Raw genomic sequence first — 22,815 nt, forward strand, 5'->3', positions numbered from 1 at the left:
TTTTGTGTTCTGACTTAGAATCTTAAGTCAAACCTGTATTTGTCAAAGATCTGGACAAACCTTTATAAGATACGCTAAACAAATGTATAAAGGCCAGAGTATACTTCGATTTTTATGCGTACGTGAGGGTCCTCTTACAGTGAATGTGATGCAAATTTCATCACCAGAATAGTACATGTACCACTGGATTTTTTTTAATGCCAATGCGCATTGAATTAGTTTTGCACTTATCAGTTCCACAAGGTGGAAACACTGGCCTGGACTGTTGTTTCACAGTAGAAAACGAAACTAAAGAAACAGAACAAAAACAACAACAAAATACTGCAACAACAACAGACGCCAGTATTGACAAGTGCTTGTGTGAGGGGGTGATGAGATTGCTGCAACTTCAGTTTAAAAGAATGCAAACACATATTTATTGATCATAACTTCTGGAGAAAAATAGTGCAGACAGTAGACAAAGATGAAACTTTCTAGAGCGCATGTGTCGGCCACCTGTGTGCGTGCACGCTATCAAATGGAGTATACTTTGGGCTTAATGACACCTGGGCTGAGTTTCCCGATAACGTTGTCTCTTAGCGCGCTACGAAGACTCTTAAGGTATAACTTAACTGAAGGTATACCATTTCTAGGCGTGTTCCCCGAACTATACCTTAGGAAGCCGCTTAAGATATACCTTCTTACGTGTGACGTTACCCGGTGCTGTCCGTGGCGATGGTGCTGAATCTGTTGATATCGATGACTCGAGAATCAATTATTCTCTCTTGCAGGGGCTGTTTATCTGAGAAAGCGGTGTTCTTTATAAAAAAGCACTTAAGAAATAGTTGAAATTGCATTTATTAGGAGTAGGACTCATGGGATATTATAAAAAATAATCCAAACTATAATAGCCTATAATAGCATTGCCTACATATTTTAAAATTGTATCATATATTGCTGCCATAATAACCATTTAAATTGTTTATGTGCTTTCTTCTCTTTCTCATTTTTGTTCGCTGAGGTGGAGCTGCGATGAAATATTGTTCTTGTAAATACTTTCAAGCGTTTCAGTAATAAAAGTGTCACGTACGGTGCTCGGCAGTGATCAAAAAGGATTTAAACAGTGAATTTTGAATCTCTTCTTGAAAACGCAGAGATGTGGATTCAGACGGCAATTAAATTACCACATGACCTGTTTGTCAAAAAACAGTAGGTAGCTTACTAATTTGGCCAGGGATTTTTACGCGGGTTGGGTGAGAAAAAACACTGATATTATGGATTCGGATTAACGATAAGGTACAGCTTAAGGTGTAACTTAAGAACGACGTAGCGTTAAGAAGGTTTCGGGAAACCCAGCCCTGAACACCACACCTATGTGCTTGTTGAAGTCATTACAAAACCAATTTTCATCAGCAAAAAAGACATAATTCTGTGATTTTTTTTTTTTTTTCTCTCTCTCTCTTGTTAATACTAATACTGTTATTGATTTAATTCAGGATTAGAGACATTTACACTTATTTTGACCTACTTCCTCAGGCATATTTCTTCTGCTGCAACTACACTCACTGGGTTCTTTGATCATCACATTCCTGCTTATGTGCTCAGTTTTGGGGGAATATTTCATATGCAAATAGGCCAGTAAGAATGTGTATGTTATCTTTTCCAGATCCTGTACTTTTCTGTCTGTCCAGATCCTGTCTGCTCATATTGGCAATTTCACAGATGCCAACAGCAAACAATTGCACATGTTTGGGATTAAGCTTGTAAGCTTGTTGTTCTTTCTAGTATTATGACACTTCAGCCATAGTTTTGGGCCCTTTGTTGATCAGCTAAATGCAAAAATTCAAGGAATCTAAAGCTACTTGTTTTGCTGTGCAACTACATTCGTATAAATAAAGGTTCCAAAAGGGGGGAGGGGGAAGGGGGTTTACAGCGATGACATGGATCCAACCATTTTTGCTTCCCCAAACATCCAAACATTCAATGAACAGTTCTTAAAGGAGCCATTTTTTTCCCTAGTGTAAAGAAGTCCACTCCACCAAAACATTTCCACTGTGGAATGGAAAGGTTTCATGGATTGTTATGGTTCTTCATGGAATCAGTAGATGCCAATAAATAACCTTTATTTTTAAGAGTGTTTTTTCTTGTTTTTGCCACATTTTTATTGATCGAGAGTTAGGAAAGGAAGAGAAAGAATGGAATGGGAACATATATCTGGGCCAAACTACTGAGTGGTGAGCGACCCGGCTGGGTCTCATGTACTGACCACAATGCCACCGCTCTGCTGTTGTTGGTGTTGGATATTATATATTATAATACATCAACATCTGTTATGGGCTCTGAAAAAGTCCCCAGTTGTTTTTATCAGTTGTTTTAATGAACCAAAAATCTCTACATGTTTTCCATACGTAACAACAGATCTGGAGCAGAATTGTTGTTTTGTTTCAAGGTTAGTGTAAGATATCATGCGGTGAGCAGCCCCTCTGTTGCTATGACACGTGGTGGTCGAGTCTGTCTTCAAAGTTAGAGATCAATAGAACAGTGAGAGTTCTTCACTCAAGAGGGGGGCAGCAAATAGAGCCTCTCAAATGCAAGCTCACGGTTGATAAAATGGAGAGCCTCACATCTCTGCAGACAGAGAGCTTTGTCAAAAAAGTCAAAACACAGCGGGCAGCCTTTTTCCATTCACATTTTAATAGATGCAAATAGTGGGGTGACTTGGCTCTGCATTATTATACCGATAAATCTAACAAGGGATTTTACAAGTACACTTTCAACTGATAACAACAGCAGACACTGTACAACAGATCTGTACTGTGAATGAGTCGTCAGTGTGGGCTCAGAGCTGAACGTGTACAGAAGGCATTTTCCCTTTTTGTAAAATTCACTGATGTTACACAAAAGTAACAATCCCCTCACCAGCCTTTCCAAAAGCAATTTGTCTGTTGTATTCTAGCTTATTATATTATATTATATATATATTTTTTTTTACTATTTTAAGTATTTTTACATTATTTTATTCCTTGTTACAGTGTAATTATACATTTAAGTACGGAGAAATATGAATTAACTACTTGTACTTACTATAGGTTTAAGATTTGGTTTAGGGTTAATTGCATGTAATTATGCATGGTTTAGAGTTATTACTATAGTAACTATACATAACATGTAACAAATACACTGTAAAATACAATTTTGTTGCCATTATGTTACCATTATTATGCCATGTGTTACCATTCATTATTTATTTATTTATTTATTTATTTATTGAGTGATATACTTTTTGTGGGACTCATTGTTTTCCTTTACAAAAAAATACTGTGGTGGTACCATGGTATAGAATAGAACTAAATTGTGTTACACTCTATTTTAAGGTGACGTAGATTGTACTTAACTCAAATAAAAGGTTAGGGTTTGGTTCAGTGTTGGTTACTTGTAATTATGCATCATTTACTGTTATTACTAGTAAGTACATGTAGTAACGTGTAACTACGTCGCCTTACAATTATTAACCAAATTGTTACTAAATTGAATAGAATGGATAATTCCATGTAATGGTAAGTAATACCATGCTACTTTTTAATTTTGATGTGGTGTTGCCGAAAATTAGTTCAGAATAAGCTAAAGTTCAGAAACAACATCAGCTCCTTTACACTAGTTAAAATGTACTGTGTAATCTTTATGGTTTGATTTACAGATATATCTTTCTTCTTCTTCTCTGTTCTTTTGCTCTTCCCATAGCTGTATCCTTCATGAGACACAGTGCATCAGCTTTTGGATTTGCTGTAAGTATAATTTTCAGTGTTATTGCATATATGCATATATTTGTCATGAAAAATAATTACCCCTACATCTCAGGGATCATATTAGAGTTACATCAATGTCAATGCAGGAATGAATTACATTTTATTCTTTAGGCAAAGATGCCTGGAAGTGTGTGTTATTGTGTTGTGGTATATAATGTTCAGTTACCATTCTATGTGTAAATATTATTAAATAGTGTTAACATGCTTGTGCTAAAGGCAGCTCTGGGAATGTTTTATAAGACTGGATTTCAGTTTGTGACATGGTGAGATGCTTTGAGCATCATTTCTATAGCACTGAAGAATCACTGTTGTTTTTCAGTTTGATGCGACGTTAGATGTTCTTTCCTCCATTATAGTGCTGTGGCGCTATAGCAACGCTGCAGCAGTGCACTCTGCCCATAGAGAATACATGTAAGTAAACAAAAGATGAGCTGTCTGTGGTATGTAGGGCACTGCATGGTACAGAAGACCTGCAGCAAATAACAACAAAAAATAAAATAATGCTTCCTCTGTGACCAACATTCATAAAATATATTCCAAACATATTCCAATATAAGTCAGCAATTCACTGGCAGGGCTGTTCCTTGCAAAGCTAGTACATTTAGAATTGTGGTGGAACATCTTAAAACACATGTGCTTAGATTAAATTCTACCAACATTCAATGCAACATTTTTGAAGTCTGAACATGGTTGCTTGTCAAGTCTGTTGAGTGATCTGCCTTGTTTCTGGCTTTCACCTTGACTGTCTCAATTTGAGACGTATTATGTTGATAAAGGTATGTGCTGCTGGTCTCATCCTAGGTCTGTTCAGAGCTTGTGAATCTCATTTTTCTGGTCGATGTGTCAGAGTGGGAGATTTATATCGCAATACTAGAGAAGAATTGCAGGTCTCTGTAGGTGTACCAGTCGCCGCTTGTCACACAGGGAATATGAACATGCATTGTGGACAGTTTTCATATTTTTCAGAATGGATTAGGTTCTATAGGTTTATTAAAAAAAATCACAAAAAGTCAATGTTTTTGCTTCAACCTTGAACCAACATTAGCTACACATATATACAAAGAATAGGTTTAATATATATACTACCGTTCAAACATTTGGGGTCAATAAGATTTAATAATGTTTCTGAAAGAAGTCTCTTTTGCTCACCAAAGCTGTATTGTGAAATGTTATTACAATTTAAAAGAACTGTTATATAACTGATCAATTAGATATATTATCTAACTGTTATCTATGATGGCAAAGCTGAATTTTCAGCATCATTACTTCAGTGTCACATGACCCTTCAGAAATCATTCTAAAATGCTGATTTGGCGCTCAACTAACATTTCTTATTATTATCAATGTTGAAAACAGTTGTGCTGCTTAATATTTTTGTGAAAACTGTGACACATTTTTTGCAGGATTCTTTGATAAATAGAAAGTTCAAAAGCACAACATTTATTTGAAACAGAATGTTTTGCAACCTTATTTCTATACTGTTTTACACGGCTGAACGCGTCTTCTCCACACTCACTTACAAACAAACAAACTTATAATATAAATTAGTATTAATATTGATAGCATCACTGGTAGCTTCGTTGCTAACTCACTGTCCATCTGTTAAAATGGCGAATATATCAGATGTAAGTAGTCTACCGTTTGGTGCAGGTGAGGACACATTTGAGCTGCACGAACTGCAGTCTGAGCTGGAAGCTGTTGAGAAACAGATCCACAACCTTTTATTGAGACAGGCCGAGCTGAGAGACCGGTGTTTGGCTCTTGAAACATCACGCGCCGATGCACACAAATCAGTGTTTAACGTTACTAACCCGCTGACTCCGACCGCGTCTACTCCGTGCGTTCCTCAGCATCGGTCGCAATCAGCCATGGTCTCGTTCACTCCGGCTCCAACACGCCACCACGAAGCCTGGGTGGTTCCGCAGCGGAAGACGCGAGTCAGGTTTAGACCAAGACTTTCTCCGACCCTCCCGGTTTTCGAGTTATCCACACAAAACCGCTTCTCCCCTCTACGCGAAACAGAACACGATGCTGTGATCATCGGCGATTCCATCGTTCGGCACGTACACGCTACTTTTGGTAAAAGTAAGGTGCAAAGTCACTGCTTTCCTGGTGCTCGTGTTTCTGAAATCGCTGCTCGCGTTCCCGAGATCCTGAACGGTGACGAGCGCGTCGGAACTGTGGTCCTGCACGCGGGAGTGAACGACATCAGGCTGCGCCAGACGGAGATTCTGAAGAAAGACTTCAGGAATCTATTCGATACGGTACGCAGCACATCGCCTGAAACAACGATCATTGTGTCAGGACCGCTTCCCACGTACCGACTAGGGCATGAAAAGTTCAGCAGATTATTTGCGCTAAATGAATGGTTAATGTCATGGTGCAATGAGCAGAAACTGCTCTTTGTAAATAATTGGAATCTGTTTTGGGAGCGTCCTAGGCTTTTCCGTGCTGATGGCTTACACCCAAGCAGATTCGGAGCGGCTCTTCTGTCAGATAACATCTCCAAAATGTTAAATACCCTTTGACTAGTAACCAAAAGTCCAAATCATAGTCTCTGCTGCACCAATTCAACTGATATAAATACTAGTGTAGAACATTGCATAGAAACCGTGTCTGTTCCTCGTTTAGTGAGATCAAATAATAAATCTAATGCAGGATCTAGGAAAAATCTAATTGTTATTAAAACAGAAAATGTTGCTATTAGTAAACAAAAACTTTCTAAAGCTAGGTCTTCTAAACATTAGATCACTCACACCTAAGGCAGTTATTGTAAATGAAATAGTCACAGATAATAGCTTCGATGTACTTTGCCTTACTGAAACCTGGCTTAAACCAAATGATTATTTTGGTATTAATGAGTCTACTCCTCCTGGATACTGTTATAAGCATGAGCCCCGTCTGATTGGTCGTGGCGGAGGTGTTGCAACCATTTATAGAGATATTCTAAATGTTACTCAGAAAACGGGTTATAAGTTTATTTCATTTGAAGTACTTGTACTAAATGTTACGCTCTTAGATGTTAGAAAAACATCCCTATTATCTCTAGCCTTGGCTACCGTATATAGACCGCCAGGGCCTTACGCTGATTTCCTAAAAGAGTTTGCAGATTTTCTCTCAGACCTATTAGTCAATGTCGATAAAGCATTAATTGTTGGAGATTTTAACATACATGTAGATAATCCAAATGATGCGTTAGGAGCTGCGTTTACAGATTTATTAAATTCATTTGGGGTCAAGCAAAACGTCACCGGACCAACACATCGTCTTAATCATACACTCGATTTAATTATATCACATGGAACCGATCCAACCGATATAGATATCATTCCACAAAGTGATGAAGTCACTGATCACTACATGGTAACTTGCATATTACGTACTGCTGTAATATGTCATGCGGCGTCGCGTTATCAACCAGGCAGAACAATCCTCCCATCCACCATAGATAATTTCTCAAATTGCTTATCTAATCTGTCTCAGCTGCTGCCTGAACCCAAACAAACAGATGAACTAGAAGAACTAACTAGCACTATGAGCACCATTCTCTCTAGAACATTGGATGTGGTTGCACCTATTAAATTAAAAAAGGTCAGAGAGAAAAATAAAGCACCATGGTATAACAATACTACGCATGTTTTAAAGAGAGAAACCCGTATTTTAGAGCGTAAATGGAAACAAACTAATATAGAGGTCTTTAGAATCGCGTGGAAAGACAGTATGTCACGTTATAAAAAGGCCCTAAAAGCGGCCAGGGCTGAGCACCTCCGCAAACTAATAGAAAACAACCAAAACAATCCAAGGTTTTTATTTAACACCGTGGCTAGACTAACAAATAAACAGACGTCACCCGAACAAAATATCCCGTTACAGTTCAGTAGTAATGATTTCATGAAATTCTTCACTGAGAAAATAGAAAGCATCAGAACCACAATTGTAAACGTTCAATCTTCAATCGCGCCTTATAATTCAGCTTCAATTATCACCCCGCAAGAACAATTACAGTGCTTTACAACTATAGAACAAAAAGAGTTAAATAAACTTATCACTTCATCTAAAACAACAACATGTTTATTAGATCCTATACCAACTAAACTACTGAAAGAAGTGTTATCTGTAGTGGAAGATCCTCTCCTCAATATTATTAACTCGTCTTTATCTCTAGGTCATGTTCCAAGAACATTTAAACTGGCAGTTATAAAACCTCTCATTAAGAAACCACAATTAGATCATAATAATCTAGCAAATTATAGACCCATTTCAAATCTTCCATTTATGTCTAAAATATTAGAAAAAGTGGTGTCCGCTCAACTGGGCTCTTTCTTGCAACAAAATGATATCTATGAAAAGTTTCAGTCTGGATTTAGACCGCATCATAGCACTGAAACTGCGCTTGTTAAAATCACAAATGATTTACTTTTAGCTTCTGACCAAGGCTGTATCTCAATACTAGTTTTACTTGATCTTAGTGCTGCGTTCGATACTATAGATCACACAATACTCTTAGATCGACTACAAAATTATACTGGTGTTCAAGGACAAGCACTAAGCTGGTTCAAATCATACCTATCTGACCGCTACCATTTTGTCTATTTAAATGGAGAAAAATCGATCATAACTCCAGTAAACTATGGAGTGCCGCAGGGATCTGTATTAGGCCCTCTGTTATTTTCAATATATATGATGCCACTTGGAAATATTATAAGGAAACATGGAATTAGTTTCCATTGTTATGCTGATGACACTCAAATATATATTTCATCAAGGCCGGATGAAAACGCTAAATTTTCCAAATTGACAGAGTGTGTTAAAGATATAAAAGATTGGATGACGCGTAATTTTCTTTTATTAAATCCAGACAAGACAGAGGTAATACTTATCGGTTCAAAAAACCGCCCACAAAACCTCGCACAATACAACTTTAACATCATAGGATGTCCTGTTACTTTATCCTCTACAGTAAAAGACCTGGGTGTTATACTCGATTGCAACCTGTCTTTTGAAAATCATATTTCATATGTTACAAAAACAGCCTTTTTCCACCTTAGAAACATTGCTAAGCTACGTAATATGCTATCAGTTTCTGATGCAGAAAAGTTAGTTCATGCATTCATGACCTCGAGACTGGATTACTGTAATGCCTTATTAGCTGGTTGTCCTGCATCCTCAATAAACAAGCTACAGTTAGTCCAAAATGCCGCCGCTAGAGTTCTTACGAGATCAAGAAAATATGATCATATAACACCGATTTTATCATCACTGCATTGGTTACCTATAAAGTTCCGTATTAATTACAAGGTATTGCTACTGACTTATAAAGCCCTAAACGGCTTAGCTCCAGTCAATTTAACGGATCTTCTATCGCCCTATAATCCATCGCGCTCTTTAAGATCACTAAATTCAAGGCTTTTGGTCATACCTAGGATATCCAGAACCACCAAAGGAGGGAGAGCATTTTCACATTTGGCTCCAAAACTCTGGAATAGTCTTCCTGATACTGTTCGTTGCTCAGACTCGCTCTCCCAGTTTAAAACTAGATTAAAGTCGCATCTCTTCAGCCAGGCATTCATATAATCCCACAGTTCAAACTACAATCCGGCCTCTAGCTCATAAATGCCAGAGGAGAACTGGCCCCCGACTGAGCCTGGGTTCTCCCAAGGTTTTTTTTCTCCATTAGGTCACCTGATGGAGTTTTAGGACACCATTAGGTCACTTGATGGAGTTTTTCGGTTCCTTGCCACTGTTGCCTTTGGCTTGCTCAGTTGGGGATATTTTGGGGATATTTAATTTAATTTTATCAATCAATAAATTCCTCTTGAAACAAACTTTGTTGTGTTATTTAAATGTAATACTGTGAAGCTGCTTTGATACAATCTGTATTGTGAAAAGCGCTATACAAATAAACTTGACTTGACTTGACTTGACTGTCACTTTTGATCAATTTAATGTATCTTTGCTAAATAATTTCTTTTAAAAAAATCTTACTGACTGGTGAACAGTTAAATTCTAATTATATTATTCTTAATATAGACATTTTATGCATCATATCAGTTATATACTCAAAACATATAAAATAATAAAATTTGATTAATTGAATAATCTTATCGACATATCTTTTCTGCTTTTCTCCATCCACAGAGCATGTGTGATCCTGGGAGTGATTTTCATCTTGTCGTCTATGTGCATTTTGGGGAAGGCCATCCATGATCTGGCCACCAAACTTCTTCCTGAAGTGGTGAGTTCAATGCCAGGGTGTCATATTTATATGTGCACGCAGCAGTCATTGTACGTCCACAAGACCGAAAGGGCATATGAAATGTGACATTTGGGACAGGGACATTATTTCATCTCAAAGGTCAGATGTGGCTTTTCCCAGCAGTCACAGCTAACACAGGTCTTTGTCCGTTAATTAATCAAAGACTGGCACCATTCCAAAGAGCTGTGGGATAATAATTTCAGAGGTGGTGATTAATGGTATTGCGAGTTCATCTCTATCCCTATTTTCATCTCTTTTACTCCACTGATAAATCTATGAGCACTGATACATCCTAATGTGACATTACTGAACAAGATTTTCTTGATCTTCTACCAACACAATTTTAATTAACGTCCAGGTCTAGAGACTTTTCTACTTATCTCTGCATCATAAAATACTCTCTGTTTATGTTGAATTAGGAAACATGTAAGGGAGGGAGAAAAAAATTATGAAATGATGTCGAGTGAAAAGAAATTCTATACTGCTTGAAGCTAAAAACTATTCATTTTTAATGACAGTCAATCACTGTTGTCCATTGATGGCCTAAAGCTATCCCCTCTCTTATCAAAGAAAATCTAAATGCAAATGAGTATTTTCACTCAGTGTTTATTTCTCTGGCTGGGAAATTGCAGTTCCCACCCTTTTCATCTTCCCAGACTATGAAATGCTAATGAGTGTGAGGAAACGGCAGTAATCTGGTGTCAGACATAGACAGAGACGACAAGAATAATAGGTGTAAGGGATCTGTTATGGTTCACTCCAGCAGCACAGCATGAGGGTCAAGATAAAGTTTTATCACTGTCCTCTGCAATTTACTTGATGAATCTGTAATGTGTGAAAAATCATATTAAATGCGTTTATTTTTAGGGGAAAAATGTTGCCAATTTCCTGACTGGCAGTAAATCAAATCTGGAGTGGAATGAGTGACTTACACCCAAGGTTGCTATTGTTATCTAAATTTTTGCTAATTAAAATAAATACAAATAAAAAATTTAAGTATAAATATTTGATGAAAAACTTAAACTTGAAAATGTTTTATAAAGATTAAGAATGCTATCGTGGCACCTAACTCAAATAAAATAAGTTTAAGTTCTAAAATTACAAAAAATAAATTACTAACATAGACAATTTGCATTATGTCTAGTAAAAAAGATAATAATTTGTCATTGCCATTGCACTTATTTAAATGGCTACATCAGTTCTAGTTTGATCAAATTGTAGACTTTAGTAATGTAAGAATGTACAAATAATAATAATAGTAGATTATTTATATTGATGTGTGTGTGTGTGTGTGTGTGTGTGTATGTGTGTGTGTGTGTAGTTCAATCATGAAACTCTAGATGGTGCAGGCTGAGGTCTTTTACATGCAATCTGCAAGCAACCACATTATTACCGCATGGTACAAGCTGATTGGCCTTTGCTGATCCTGGAGCCAATGAAATTGCTTACTCAACATTTTAATTGTCTGTGAACCGGAAGTAACAACTGATTTTACTTCAGTGTTGTGTCATATTTCCAAGTGAAACGGAATATTGAATAGAGGGCAGGGTTTTATTTTAGCGCACCTCCTCTCCATTTCTCGCTCATAGCAGACTAAAGGTCCTTGCACACTGAGTCCGAAATTTTCGTATGCGTTTTTTCGTATTCGTCATTCGGTGGCTCTGAATTGTCAAAACACCTCTCAATTGCTATGGATGCGAAAAACGCAGAAAATCGAACCCGATCCGAATTTTTTAATGACGGACGAAAGTTTTGGAGGCAGTGTGTAAACGTGATTAACACAACGTGAGGTCGTATTTATTTTTTAACGTGCTAAAATTTCAGACGATAATTTCGGAAAACAGCGTTTTCAACCCAAGTCGTCAAACTTACGTTTTTGGAAAATTCAGAAGTAACTTTTCAGATTTTGATTAAAGATTACCATGACCAAGGCCGCATTAATGCACGGGCTTACCTGGGCTGAAGCCCAGGGGCCTCCCAAATTCAGGGGCCTCCCATGTTCAGGTTCATGATGAGCTGAAAAGGTCATATTGTTTTAACTTGTCAGATTTTGTCGCTGTATGTCGCTAGTCGCTTGTGTGCGTTGGTAGTGCTGTCGCTCTAATGTTATTGTTAAGGTGTGTTCACACCAAACGCGAATAGAGCGTCTGGCGCGAGTGATTTCAATGTTGTAAAGACGCGTTTACGCGCGTCTAGAGGTCCCGCGGCGCATGAGGCGAGACTGCTCGTCTGGCCACATCTATAAAAAACACCACCACAAGTGATATTATACAACTATATCATTTTAATTTGACTAGGAATTAGGCTCAAAAGAAACAGTATGCTGTTGGGAGAGTGTTTTTATATTACCACACAGCAGTGTTCAGTGATTAAATAATTGACTAGATTAACGATCGATCAATCTACAAATTAAACTCACTCATACTGTCATAAATTACTAAAACGTCATCCGAATTTGACAAATAGGCTAATACATTTTCTTGTCCCTAATAGTCAACATAATGCACTGTAAAATGAACTGCAGCAGTGCTAAACTTGCATCATAAAACTAAAACACTCGACCTATAAATGTATGAATTAAACTCACTGAGACTGTCGACAGTTTCTTTTCCATGCATCATTTTATTATATCCATGTTTGTGGTTGGTTACAGTCAAATCATATAAAACCGTGAAATCGCCCTTGAACTCCTCTATCTTGCCTGCACTGCACTCGAGACGGTGACGGGAGCTGAGCTCCACTGAAAGGCTTCTTTCCTATTGGTTGTCGCTCGCGAAAATCGCTTCTCATTTGTATAAAGTTTAAATTTAGTTTCTGTGTGTGGTTGTTAAATAAAGTGTCTTGTGTTTATGTGCTCAGTGATATGTTAATAACAATATTAAAATTAAAAACAATATTAAAAAAAAAATCACTGTTGTAGTTCTCGAAAGAAACTAATGCATTTTGTGATCATGTAGATTACCTAGATAGGCTATTACACTTTTTTTAAATGAGACTCTTTAAATTGAGGGGATGGGGGGCCTACAAAACCTCTCAGCCCCGGGGCCTAACATTAGGTTAAGGCGGCTCTGACCATGACAAACAATTTTTTTCTGAGTATTAATTTGCACCAGATTAATTGTTCACCTCAAGACCAGTAATGTGTGCTAAATAAGTAAATAGGGGTCAATTTTGATTTCATGAGGACTTTAAATAGTGTGGTTCAGGGGTTTGCTTTAGGGTAGTCCTGCAGACCAAATACATTAGCATTGCTATATTCAATAACATGCTAAAATTGTCAAAGTCACTACTGAATGTGTGAATGCCACCTCTTCCCTGAAAAGCTGAGCTTTCAAGCCTTGTTTTGCCCCATAAGTGCTAATAAAACATCACCGCTGCAGCTTTAGTGATGGATTTGTGCTGGCCTTAAGCCATCTTTTCTTTTGGTTCTCTCATTGCATTAGGATGGATGATTCGGAAATGGGCTTCCACCTTCTTAAATGTGCCGTCCTTTTTTCATGCTATCAGCCCTCAGCTACTTTCTCAAATTCGATAGACCTGGCCTCTCCATGTCAGCACCCTTCACTGGCAAATAGCCATCACACTGAATCTCTGAGGTGGCCTTATTGAAATCTGTGTGGTCCAGTTCATCCAAATTGCCAGTCTTATCTAGCCGGTCTACAGCTTAAAATATGAAAGTCTGAATTTAAACACATTCATTGTCTCTCAGCTGTTACTCAGAGATGAAGGTCTTTGAACAAACTGTCATATTAGAAATGTAGGAGAAGTGCTTCTGGATGCTGTGTGGGTGGAAAGCTGACATTCTTACTTTGGAGAGAAAAGAGAAAAAACAAGAGAGACAAAAACAGCTGTAATTCAGACGATACTTCAGGCATTGCACCTGAAAATGTCCCAAGGACTGATAAGAGACATTTTATTATTTATTATAGCTATTTTTACCTTTTGTTTTCCTTCCTTGATGCTTTCCCTTATGAAAAGAAAGTATATTTCCCTTATACTGTATGAATGATCAATATATTAAATGGTTTAACAGTATATTAAAATAAAAAAAAAATATATATATTGTTAATATATTACAATATTGAATAATACACAAGGAACCAAAGGCTCTACTCTTCAGCACAATGGTAACCCCAAAAACTCACACATACCAGAAAACCTTTTAAATTACTAGAACATTAAACACTAACAGATCTCCCTCCTATATTAATATTGAGCAAAACGCATTAAATAACACTTAATTTTAACACCTGTAACAGTCAGAAGCAAAGCATGCTGGGAACTAGAAATCTGTTGTAACTCATTCTGCGAATGTGTGTGTGTGTGTGTGTTTTTATATATATATATATATATATATATATATATATATATATATATATGAACATACATTCACATTTATATAGGAACATGCATGTGCAATATATGTACACAATAAAGGATTGAATAAAAACTTGAATATTACATGTAATGCTATTTTTGTCTTCATTTATAAATATTTTATATGTATTAATATAAAGCCACACTGTGCATGGTCAATGCGTATATTGCAGAATATTGAAAAAATATAAGCACTAGTTTCCCATAAATGGAAATGTACTAAATAATATATCGCATTATATTTTGCAGTATATACCCATATATTCTTGTTCCGTAAGAGTTAATGGGTTTGGAGATCTTCACCTAATGTCTGTAATCTACATATACACATACACACATATATATTCTGGTTTAGCTTTGTGTATTTATAGCCTTCATGTTTAAATCAGTTTTTGTGAGTCTTGGTATGTAGTCCAGTCTAATCCTTGTCATGTCATGCTTTTTCAATTCCTTATTAAATATTAAGTTGGCTACTTTTCGCTTGTGCTTAAAACGAACTGCACTTCATCTCTACGTCGCCTCAAGAGCCCCATGTTACAGATGCACAACTGAAAGACCTATTTATATTGTTATGCTTTTATCCCTCTTTTATTCCACTGGCCTTTAAGAGTTCTAGTTTTAACATTTCCATATTGGCATTGCCTGTGCATTCACTTTCAGTTCATAATTCAGCCATATGGACCCTGTATCATTTCTACTGTGAACACTTATTTTTTCTGTCTCTTTTACTGTCTGTCTCTCTGCCAGGATGACTTCCTGTTCAGCGTTTCCATCGTCAGTGGCTTCATGTGTACCATTCTTGCTGTTGCCAAGTTCATGCTGGGAAGGGTTTTGACCAGCAGAGCCCTAATCACTGATGGTACGACACACACACACACACACACACACACACACACACACACACACACACACACACACACACACACACACACACACACACACACACACACACACACACACACACACACACACACACACACACACACACACACACACACACACACACACACACACACACACACACACACATATCATGTCAGGTTATTAGCTCATGGTGCCTCCTTGTCTCTGTCTATAAATAGCCCAGTGACTATCAATGTTATTTATATATAATTACACTACTTTGAACTGATTAGCTTTTAGTTTTATATTTTCAGATTTCATTTTAATTGTCTTTTAAGCTTTAGTCATTTTGTTATGCGTTTTTGTCATTTTTATTCGATTATGGTTAACTTTAATTTATTTTTATTTCACTTCTAGAATTAGTCATTTTAGTACATAAACTTATTTATTTTGGTAACATTTCTAATTTTCTTTTAAGTTTTTCCTCTAATATATATATATTTTTTTTTTATATGAATGTGTCATGAAGATAAAATTCATAATAACACATCAATTGTTTCTTCTTTCTATTTTTTTCTGAAGGCTTCAATTCCATGGTTGGAGGTGTCATGGGCTTTTCCATCCTCATTAGTGCTGAGGTGTTTAGGCATTATCCCAACATTTGGTACCTCGATGGGACCATTGGGGTCCTGATTGGACTCATCATTCTAGCTTATGGAGTAAAGTAAGTGTATTTATTGCGATCATCTATTTATAAACAGAACATACCGATAGTTTCTATTTTCTCCATAACTTTAAGACATTAGTCAGCCACACTATAATGTCTCTAATGAGGATATTTCCATTGTTGCTTTCTCCTGCAGGCTGTTGATTGACATGGTACCACGAGTAAGACAAACTCGAAACTATGAGCGCTTTGAGTAAAGTTGGTTCAGAGAGAAAAAGGCATTGTATGGATCCATCCATTCCTCTCTGCTCCTGCTGCTCTCTCAACACACACAATACCCAAATACATCCAGGAATAAAGTCTGCTGGCAGCCATTTCAGCATCACGTACTTGTAGAGCCATCACTCCGACCAGCTCCTGATGTCCTCTTTCACTCAGCACAACATTTAAGACGGAAAGAGGGAGGACAACGAGCTGGTCAATGTGCAATCCAGGCACTCCAAGATATCATCCTGGATAGTCATTGGTTTTAAATATAGACTGTAAAAAACAAAAGGACAGCGTGTCTCCGCTTCCTTCCACAGTAGAAAAATCAAGCCAAAATATCCCAGTATTGGTCGTTGCCGATTACGTCGTTCGATGCCCGAGTCTGCGCAGGATCTAGTGATCCTGAGGTGGAGCCGCGGCATCAAGGTCCCGCCAAGACTCCCACTCCTGCAGACTCAATCGCAATAGTACGCCCTGATTTCAAAAACAAACTAAAATCAAACTTATTGGGAAAACAAACACTTGAAAATACGTCTACGTGATGACAACTTCCTAAAATGACCGAGACCATCTTTGGAAAAAAACATATTTGAAATGTAATTGGATTTTTTAGTTTGGTTTGTCCCATTAGATTAGGTTAGATTAAGACCTATACTGCAGCCAGCCACCAGGGGGCGATCGAAATGCTTTGGCTTCACTTTTCAGGACTTGCACACTTGGTTTTCACTTGGTTGGTTTCTGGACACACTTGGTTTTAAACAGAGATCAGCATTTATCATCATCATGCTTTGGTCACATCCATGAAATTCTTTTGTGTCACATTTTTATGTTATTTGTTTCTTTCTATAACCATTAGTTTTTAAATTATGAAGGAAAAATATTCATTTATACAAAAAATTTTGAATGTGTATTTGAAACCACGCAACTCTTATAATGCATTTTAGCTCCGTTTTAGATGTCATCTTTCTGTTCCATCTCATCATCCCACCTGTTACCCCATAACTATTTAATTATAGGTCACACTTTGTTAGGTGTGTTTATATTTTACTGTACACTATTGTAAATAACATCTCAGGCTAGAGATCAGCCACATTTCCAGTGTAGAGGTAAAACATATTTCAGTGAAGAAAGCACACAGGAATTTCCAGAGGTACGCACAAATATACTGTAGGCTAAAATCCTCTCAAAACCACAGTTCAGGGTCAGCAAGATAATTATATGAAATATTGATATTGGAAAAAATAGCTTCAATGTTAACAGGAAAAGTCCACAGTGCATTAGTGATCTTTCACATACATCGAATCCTTATGAGTCAACAGTCAAAATAAGGTTGTAGCAGCTTGAACATCCAATAAAAAAGACAGACAAATATTCCTAAATCAATCTACTTGTCTTACTGTAACTTTTTCGCTTGATATTGCGTGCTTTGCAATTCAGTGCTAAAAAATCTTTGTTCATGTATTTAGCAACACTTGTCTTATTATAATTAAATCAGTTAATCTGACTTTTGCTGTGTGACGATTCACTAAGTTTAACCAGTGATTTTCTTGGCTTGCACTGCTGTGTCTGTTTGCCACTTGCAATAGAATTCATCAGATGTTCCTTTCGTGCCAAGACAGAATGAGATTAGAATGGCCTGAAGTATCGTCTGATGTGGAAATGATTGATTTGGACTCCGGTAGACAGAATGAAGGATTGTTGAATTATGGAGGGTTTGTGAGGGAGGGCTTATTCTGCAATGGAGAGCAAATCATTGGAAAAACAAAGCACATTTTAGTTTCTTACTGCACTGTTTGACAATACTAATGTATAATATAATGGGTTTTCAACTTTCATTTATTTTTTCTCCACAGAGACTGAAGCATAAATACAAATGTTTGTTATTTGTGACCTACTGCAATACCATTCAAAAGCTCAGTAACAATTTTTAGTACATTTTTATTCCGCAAGAATGCATTCAATTAATCAAAAGTGACAGTAAAGACTGTTATAATGTTACAAAAAAAATCTGTTTCAAATAAATGCTGTTCTTTTGAACTTTTTACTCATCAAAGAATTCTGGAAAAAACAGCATAACTGTTTACAACATTGATATAAATGTTTCTTGAGCAGCAAATCTGCATTAGAATGATTTCTGAAGGATCATGTCACTCTGAAGACTGGAGTGATCACACGTATAAGTTATATTTTTAAACGTATTTAAATATATAAAAAAGTTATTTTAACTTGCAATAAAATTTCACAACATTACTGTTTTTATTGTGGTTTGATCAAACAAATGCAGCCTTAGTGAGCATAAGAGATTTCTTTCAAAACCATAAAAATGTTTATCAACATGTTTGTCAAACCTCAAAAATTTGAATGTTAGTGTATTTTAAAATCTTTTTATTTTATTCATATATAAACACATCAGCAAATATAAAAATGCCCACTAATTTGAATTAACATCATTTTTTTCATTCACACATTTTACATGACCTGCTTCCTAAGCACAGCAATTATGTTTTTTTTTTAATCTAATGTTCCAATGCAGTTTGTCACTGACCATCCCAAGTACATCAACTCAAATTCATGTTACAGACGAACAAAGTATTTGACATGTTTAAGCAAATGAGCTTCTGTGGGAGATGTTTTGACTGTTTTTGATTTTTTCTTTGTTTTATCTTTTACTTAATTAATATTGAGCATCGGAATTTTTTTGCTTGTATAATTTTTTTGTCTCATATAGTTGGGATGTAAATGTAACTGAATGTAAATGACTGATCGGTTGGTTCGGTTCACAGCTCACCTACTGCACACCTACTGATGTATCGTACCAATATTACCAGACAATCACGAGTCAACAAATAACTGAAGCACAGACTCCAAAAGCCTTTTGTGCACTGCTCAATGTGATCTCATCTGAAGAGGGAAACTTTAAAGCAGAACGTCTCATATTTGTGTTCTTTTTATCATCATGACAAAGTTATTGTTTTTATTTATTACTGATTTTTACTCAAGTGGCGTGTTTGTGCCATAATGCAATAGCATTATGCTCATTCCATATACGTATCGATGGAAATCCTTGTGTTATAACTTTAATTTTTTTTCTTCTCCATAATCCTATATAAACTGTACTGACTTGACTGTATATGTGTATAAACTGCCCATGGTAACCGATTTTTCAATGTGCCAAATTAATACTGTATTATGTTTACAAAATTTGGTATTGAGTATTTATAATATTCAGATGTCAGGTCACAACTGCCAGAAAAGGCAGGTCGTTTATTATGAGTCATTTGCTTTATTCGTTCATTCTCATCAGGTATATTGTGCTAGTTTGTAAATCTAAGCATGTGTTAGGCTGTAACGTACCATCAGCTGACACATAGGTAGGAGAACAGCGCTGTCTGTTCATAGACTTCAGTGGCTGTAGTCGCTTGTGCATTACTATAAATATCATCAGGGTCACACAATGCATAAATTATTACATTTGCTTAGTATAGGTTGTGATGGTTGTTCGAATCATAAATCAGTCTATATTCCAAAGACAAACTGACAGCTAGACCCTGTTTTAGTTTGGCTGAGGCCTTCTTTGTACTAATGCTGTAGTTTAGTCTTAAGCAATAGGCTCACTGCTCAGTTAATACTGCAACGCTTTGCATGAAAAAACACCACACACCCACAAAATGCTGCACAAACTCACACTGACACACAAGCACACGCATGCACAAGCAAATGCACACACAACACATTTATAATGTCTGCACATAGATGAGAGGTTCTGAATGTATTTATTCCAATAGTAATACTGATCTATATTTCTGGAGAAGATGTGAAATAGCTTGACCTATTATGTTGTACAAAAATAAAAACTCTTACCAACCAGATTTTGTGTAATCAGTTTTTGGATTGTGTACTACTGATTAATGTCACTCGTTACAAATAGGCTACATGACAAATCTACTCAAACTCAAAGTAGTAACTGTTGTGCTTTCATAAACATTAATGAGTAGCCTATATGGAAAACCTTCATAAATTCAATCTTATAGACGCATGATGAAGCGAAGACATGCTTAAAGTTACAGTATGTACATAAAAACTACTTTTTGAATAATTACGTTTTTTTATGTTTTTGAAAGTCTCTTTTCCTCACCAAGCTGTATTTGTATGACCAAATATACAGTGAAAACAGAAGGCATATAATTGTGAAATATTATTACAATTTAAAATAACTTTTAATAGGCCTTTATTGTTGTTGTTGTTGTTGTTGTTTTTCTTGGTCCTGTGGCAGCTTTCCTGTGAAGTATTCTTTGCCCAAACTTTTGAAATCATCATATTAGAATGATGCATTCAGCTTTTGCTGCAAATTCAGCTTTGATATGATGACATCACAGCAATAAATTCAATTTTAAAATAGATAGCCGTTCTTATAAACTGTAGCCTAATAATATTTCACAATATTACTGTTTTAATGTAGGCTATATTTGCTGAAATAAAATGCAGCTTATAAGAGTCTCCTTTCAAAAACATAGCCTACTTTTGACCGTTAGTGTACAAAAATGTATAGCCTACACTCACTGGACATAAACATTCACTGGAGTAAAAAAGAAAGAAAGTGACAAGCCCGTGTCTCCCCTATCACAACAACGCAAGCAGCAATGCTGAAATGTTTATTTCTCTCTTTCAATGAATGCAGTCTTGATTTATTTCAGTATGAGGTTTTGCACTTTTCATTTATGACCACTAGATGGGGAGATGTTAACACGTAGTTCCATAGCCTACACAACATGACAATTCAACAGGACACAACACACAACTCTTATTTGTGTACGTTTTTCTGACCAAATTTTATACAGACAAGCCTATCTTAAAGATTTCCCAAAAAATAAAACGTTGTTATAAACGTTGTTCTTTCACTTAAACAAAAGCTACATGTAAAGGCCTAGCTTACCAATTACAAATGGGACAGGTAATTGCACAAGTCTATGTTGAATGAAGTAAGAAGTACCTACACATTGTAGGTTTTGTAAATAAGGACTTGTTTGTGGCGATTTGATGTTTAGTAGGCCTGCATCTTTTAAGTTGTATTACGTGCTGGTGAAGTGAATGTGTGTAATACTTCATACAACCAGTAGGAGGCAGAACTAGAAAGATGACAGATTTGTTTCTCACATGTGACCTCTGCAGAAAAACATTGGTAATACCATGGTACCTTTTTGATGGTGAAAGATAGTCAGGTGAAGCAGGGATGTTTACAAAAACCTTGACTATTCATGTAAGTTTGCACTGTAACTACATTAAGTTGCTTAACATTACATCTATCAATAATACTTCACAGGTAGATCTGTTGTTTATGTCAGTCACATGTAGGCCTATAAGCAGTTCTACCAGAAAGACTCGGGAGGCAAAATACCATAACAAGTATACATTTATTAACAGCCCACTCCCTGGGAGGTATGGGAAGGGACCATCCTGGTGGTGGTGGGGAGGATGGAGGTGAATGAAAGCATCATCATCTGCGAACTCAGACATGTGTAAGTATCGATCTTGTATACTACAAGTATTAGAACACGATTGGATAGATAAGTGACGTAACAATTGAGTCTTCCCGGCAGAACATAGGCTAAAGCTTTAATTTCTTAGTAATGTTTTAATTACAGAATCTGTGTAATTTCAGCTTTATAATAATCAGAACTTGTGGAAACTACCATATGACTCTTGGATTTCAGAGCACTTCCACAATAAATTCTTGACTGCGAGACACTGAAGTCTGTGTCAGACTGTGCTGAATGAACAGATTTCACACTGGATGCAGGCGTAGAGTCAAACTCAAGCTTGGAGCCATGGTGACAGACAGTCCACAACAGCCGAATCTCTTGGGCAATTGGAAGTTGTGTTCAGAGAGGAGTCGAGCTTTCAAATGTTGCCCCAAAGCCAGAGGGAATGTTTGGAATCTCCTGATCCATTCCACCCCCACAAGACCCGCCTCAAGTGTAAATCCCAGACTGACATGTTTGAGATGACAGTTACAGCTGTTCAGTGTTGTTTTTGGACTCTGGGTCTATATATGCAAAATGGAGTTGGACTAGCAGATTCCATCATTCTCACATGTCAAAGACACGTATACAGTTACTTTAGATAGATAGACATTTTTAATGTCTGTGACTAAATGTAAAAAATAAAAAGATAATATTGTGACTATAACTTCTTATCTATTGAACTGTTGAATACTGTTTTTAGATCTTGATCTCCAAAATCTTGAATTTTTTAAAACGTAAAAAGAAAAAAGAAAAAAACGTTCTTAAAATAACATTCTCAGAACTATTTTCATAAAAAGTACAACATTCATGGAACATCCTTACGATGTTGCTTTTACTTGATGAACGTTCATAACATTTAGAGAAAACGTTATTAGAACAATATTTGTGAATTGAGTTTGTCCAACTTAAATAAAGTGATAAATTAAGTTGGATCAACTATATTAAATTGGCCAAAATTTATAAAAAATGAATTGGCCCATCTCAATTTTTTTTTAAGACAGTCCAACTAAATTTTGGTTCATTTAATTGAGTTGATCAAGCTCAATTTATTTAAGTTGGACAAACTAAATTTTGGCCAACTCAATAAAAAAAATTAAA

General features: G+C 36.3%; 1 protein-coding gene across 1 annotated transcript in view; it reads left to right on the forward strand.

The window, feature by feature from the left end:
* The window catches only part of tmem163a (transmembrane protein 163a), a 40,777-nt gene extending 20,713 nt beyond the window's left edge, over positions 1-20,064 (forward strand). Inside the window, exons 3-8 of the mRNA XM_082174885.1 lie at positions 3,721-3,764; positions 4,105-4,196; positions 9,924-10,020; positions 15,166-15,277; positions 15,844-15,985; positions 16,125-20,064. Of these exons, the coding sequence (XP_082031011.1) occupies positions 3,721-3,764; positions 4,105-4,196; positions 9,924-10,020; positions 15,166-15,277; positions 15,844-15,985; positions 16,125-16,185 (548 nt within the window). The 3' untranslated portion in view covers positions 16,186-20,064. The remainder of the gene's footprint in view (positions 1-3,720; positions 3,765-4,104; positions 4,197-9,923; positions 10,021-15,165; positions 15,278-15,843; positions 15,986-16,124) is intronic.
* The last annotated feature ends 2,751 nt before the right edge of the window (positions 20,065-22,815 follow it).

The sequence above is a fragment of the Leuciscus leuciscus genome (assembly GCF_965113295.1).
Source record: "Leuciscus leuciscus genome assembly, chromosome: 7".
Taxonomy (NCBI): domain Eukaryota; kingdom Metazoa; phylum Chordata; class Actinopteri; order Cypriniformes; family Leuciscidae; genus Leuciscus; species Leuciscus leuciscus.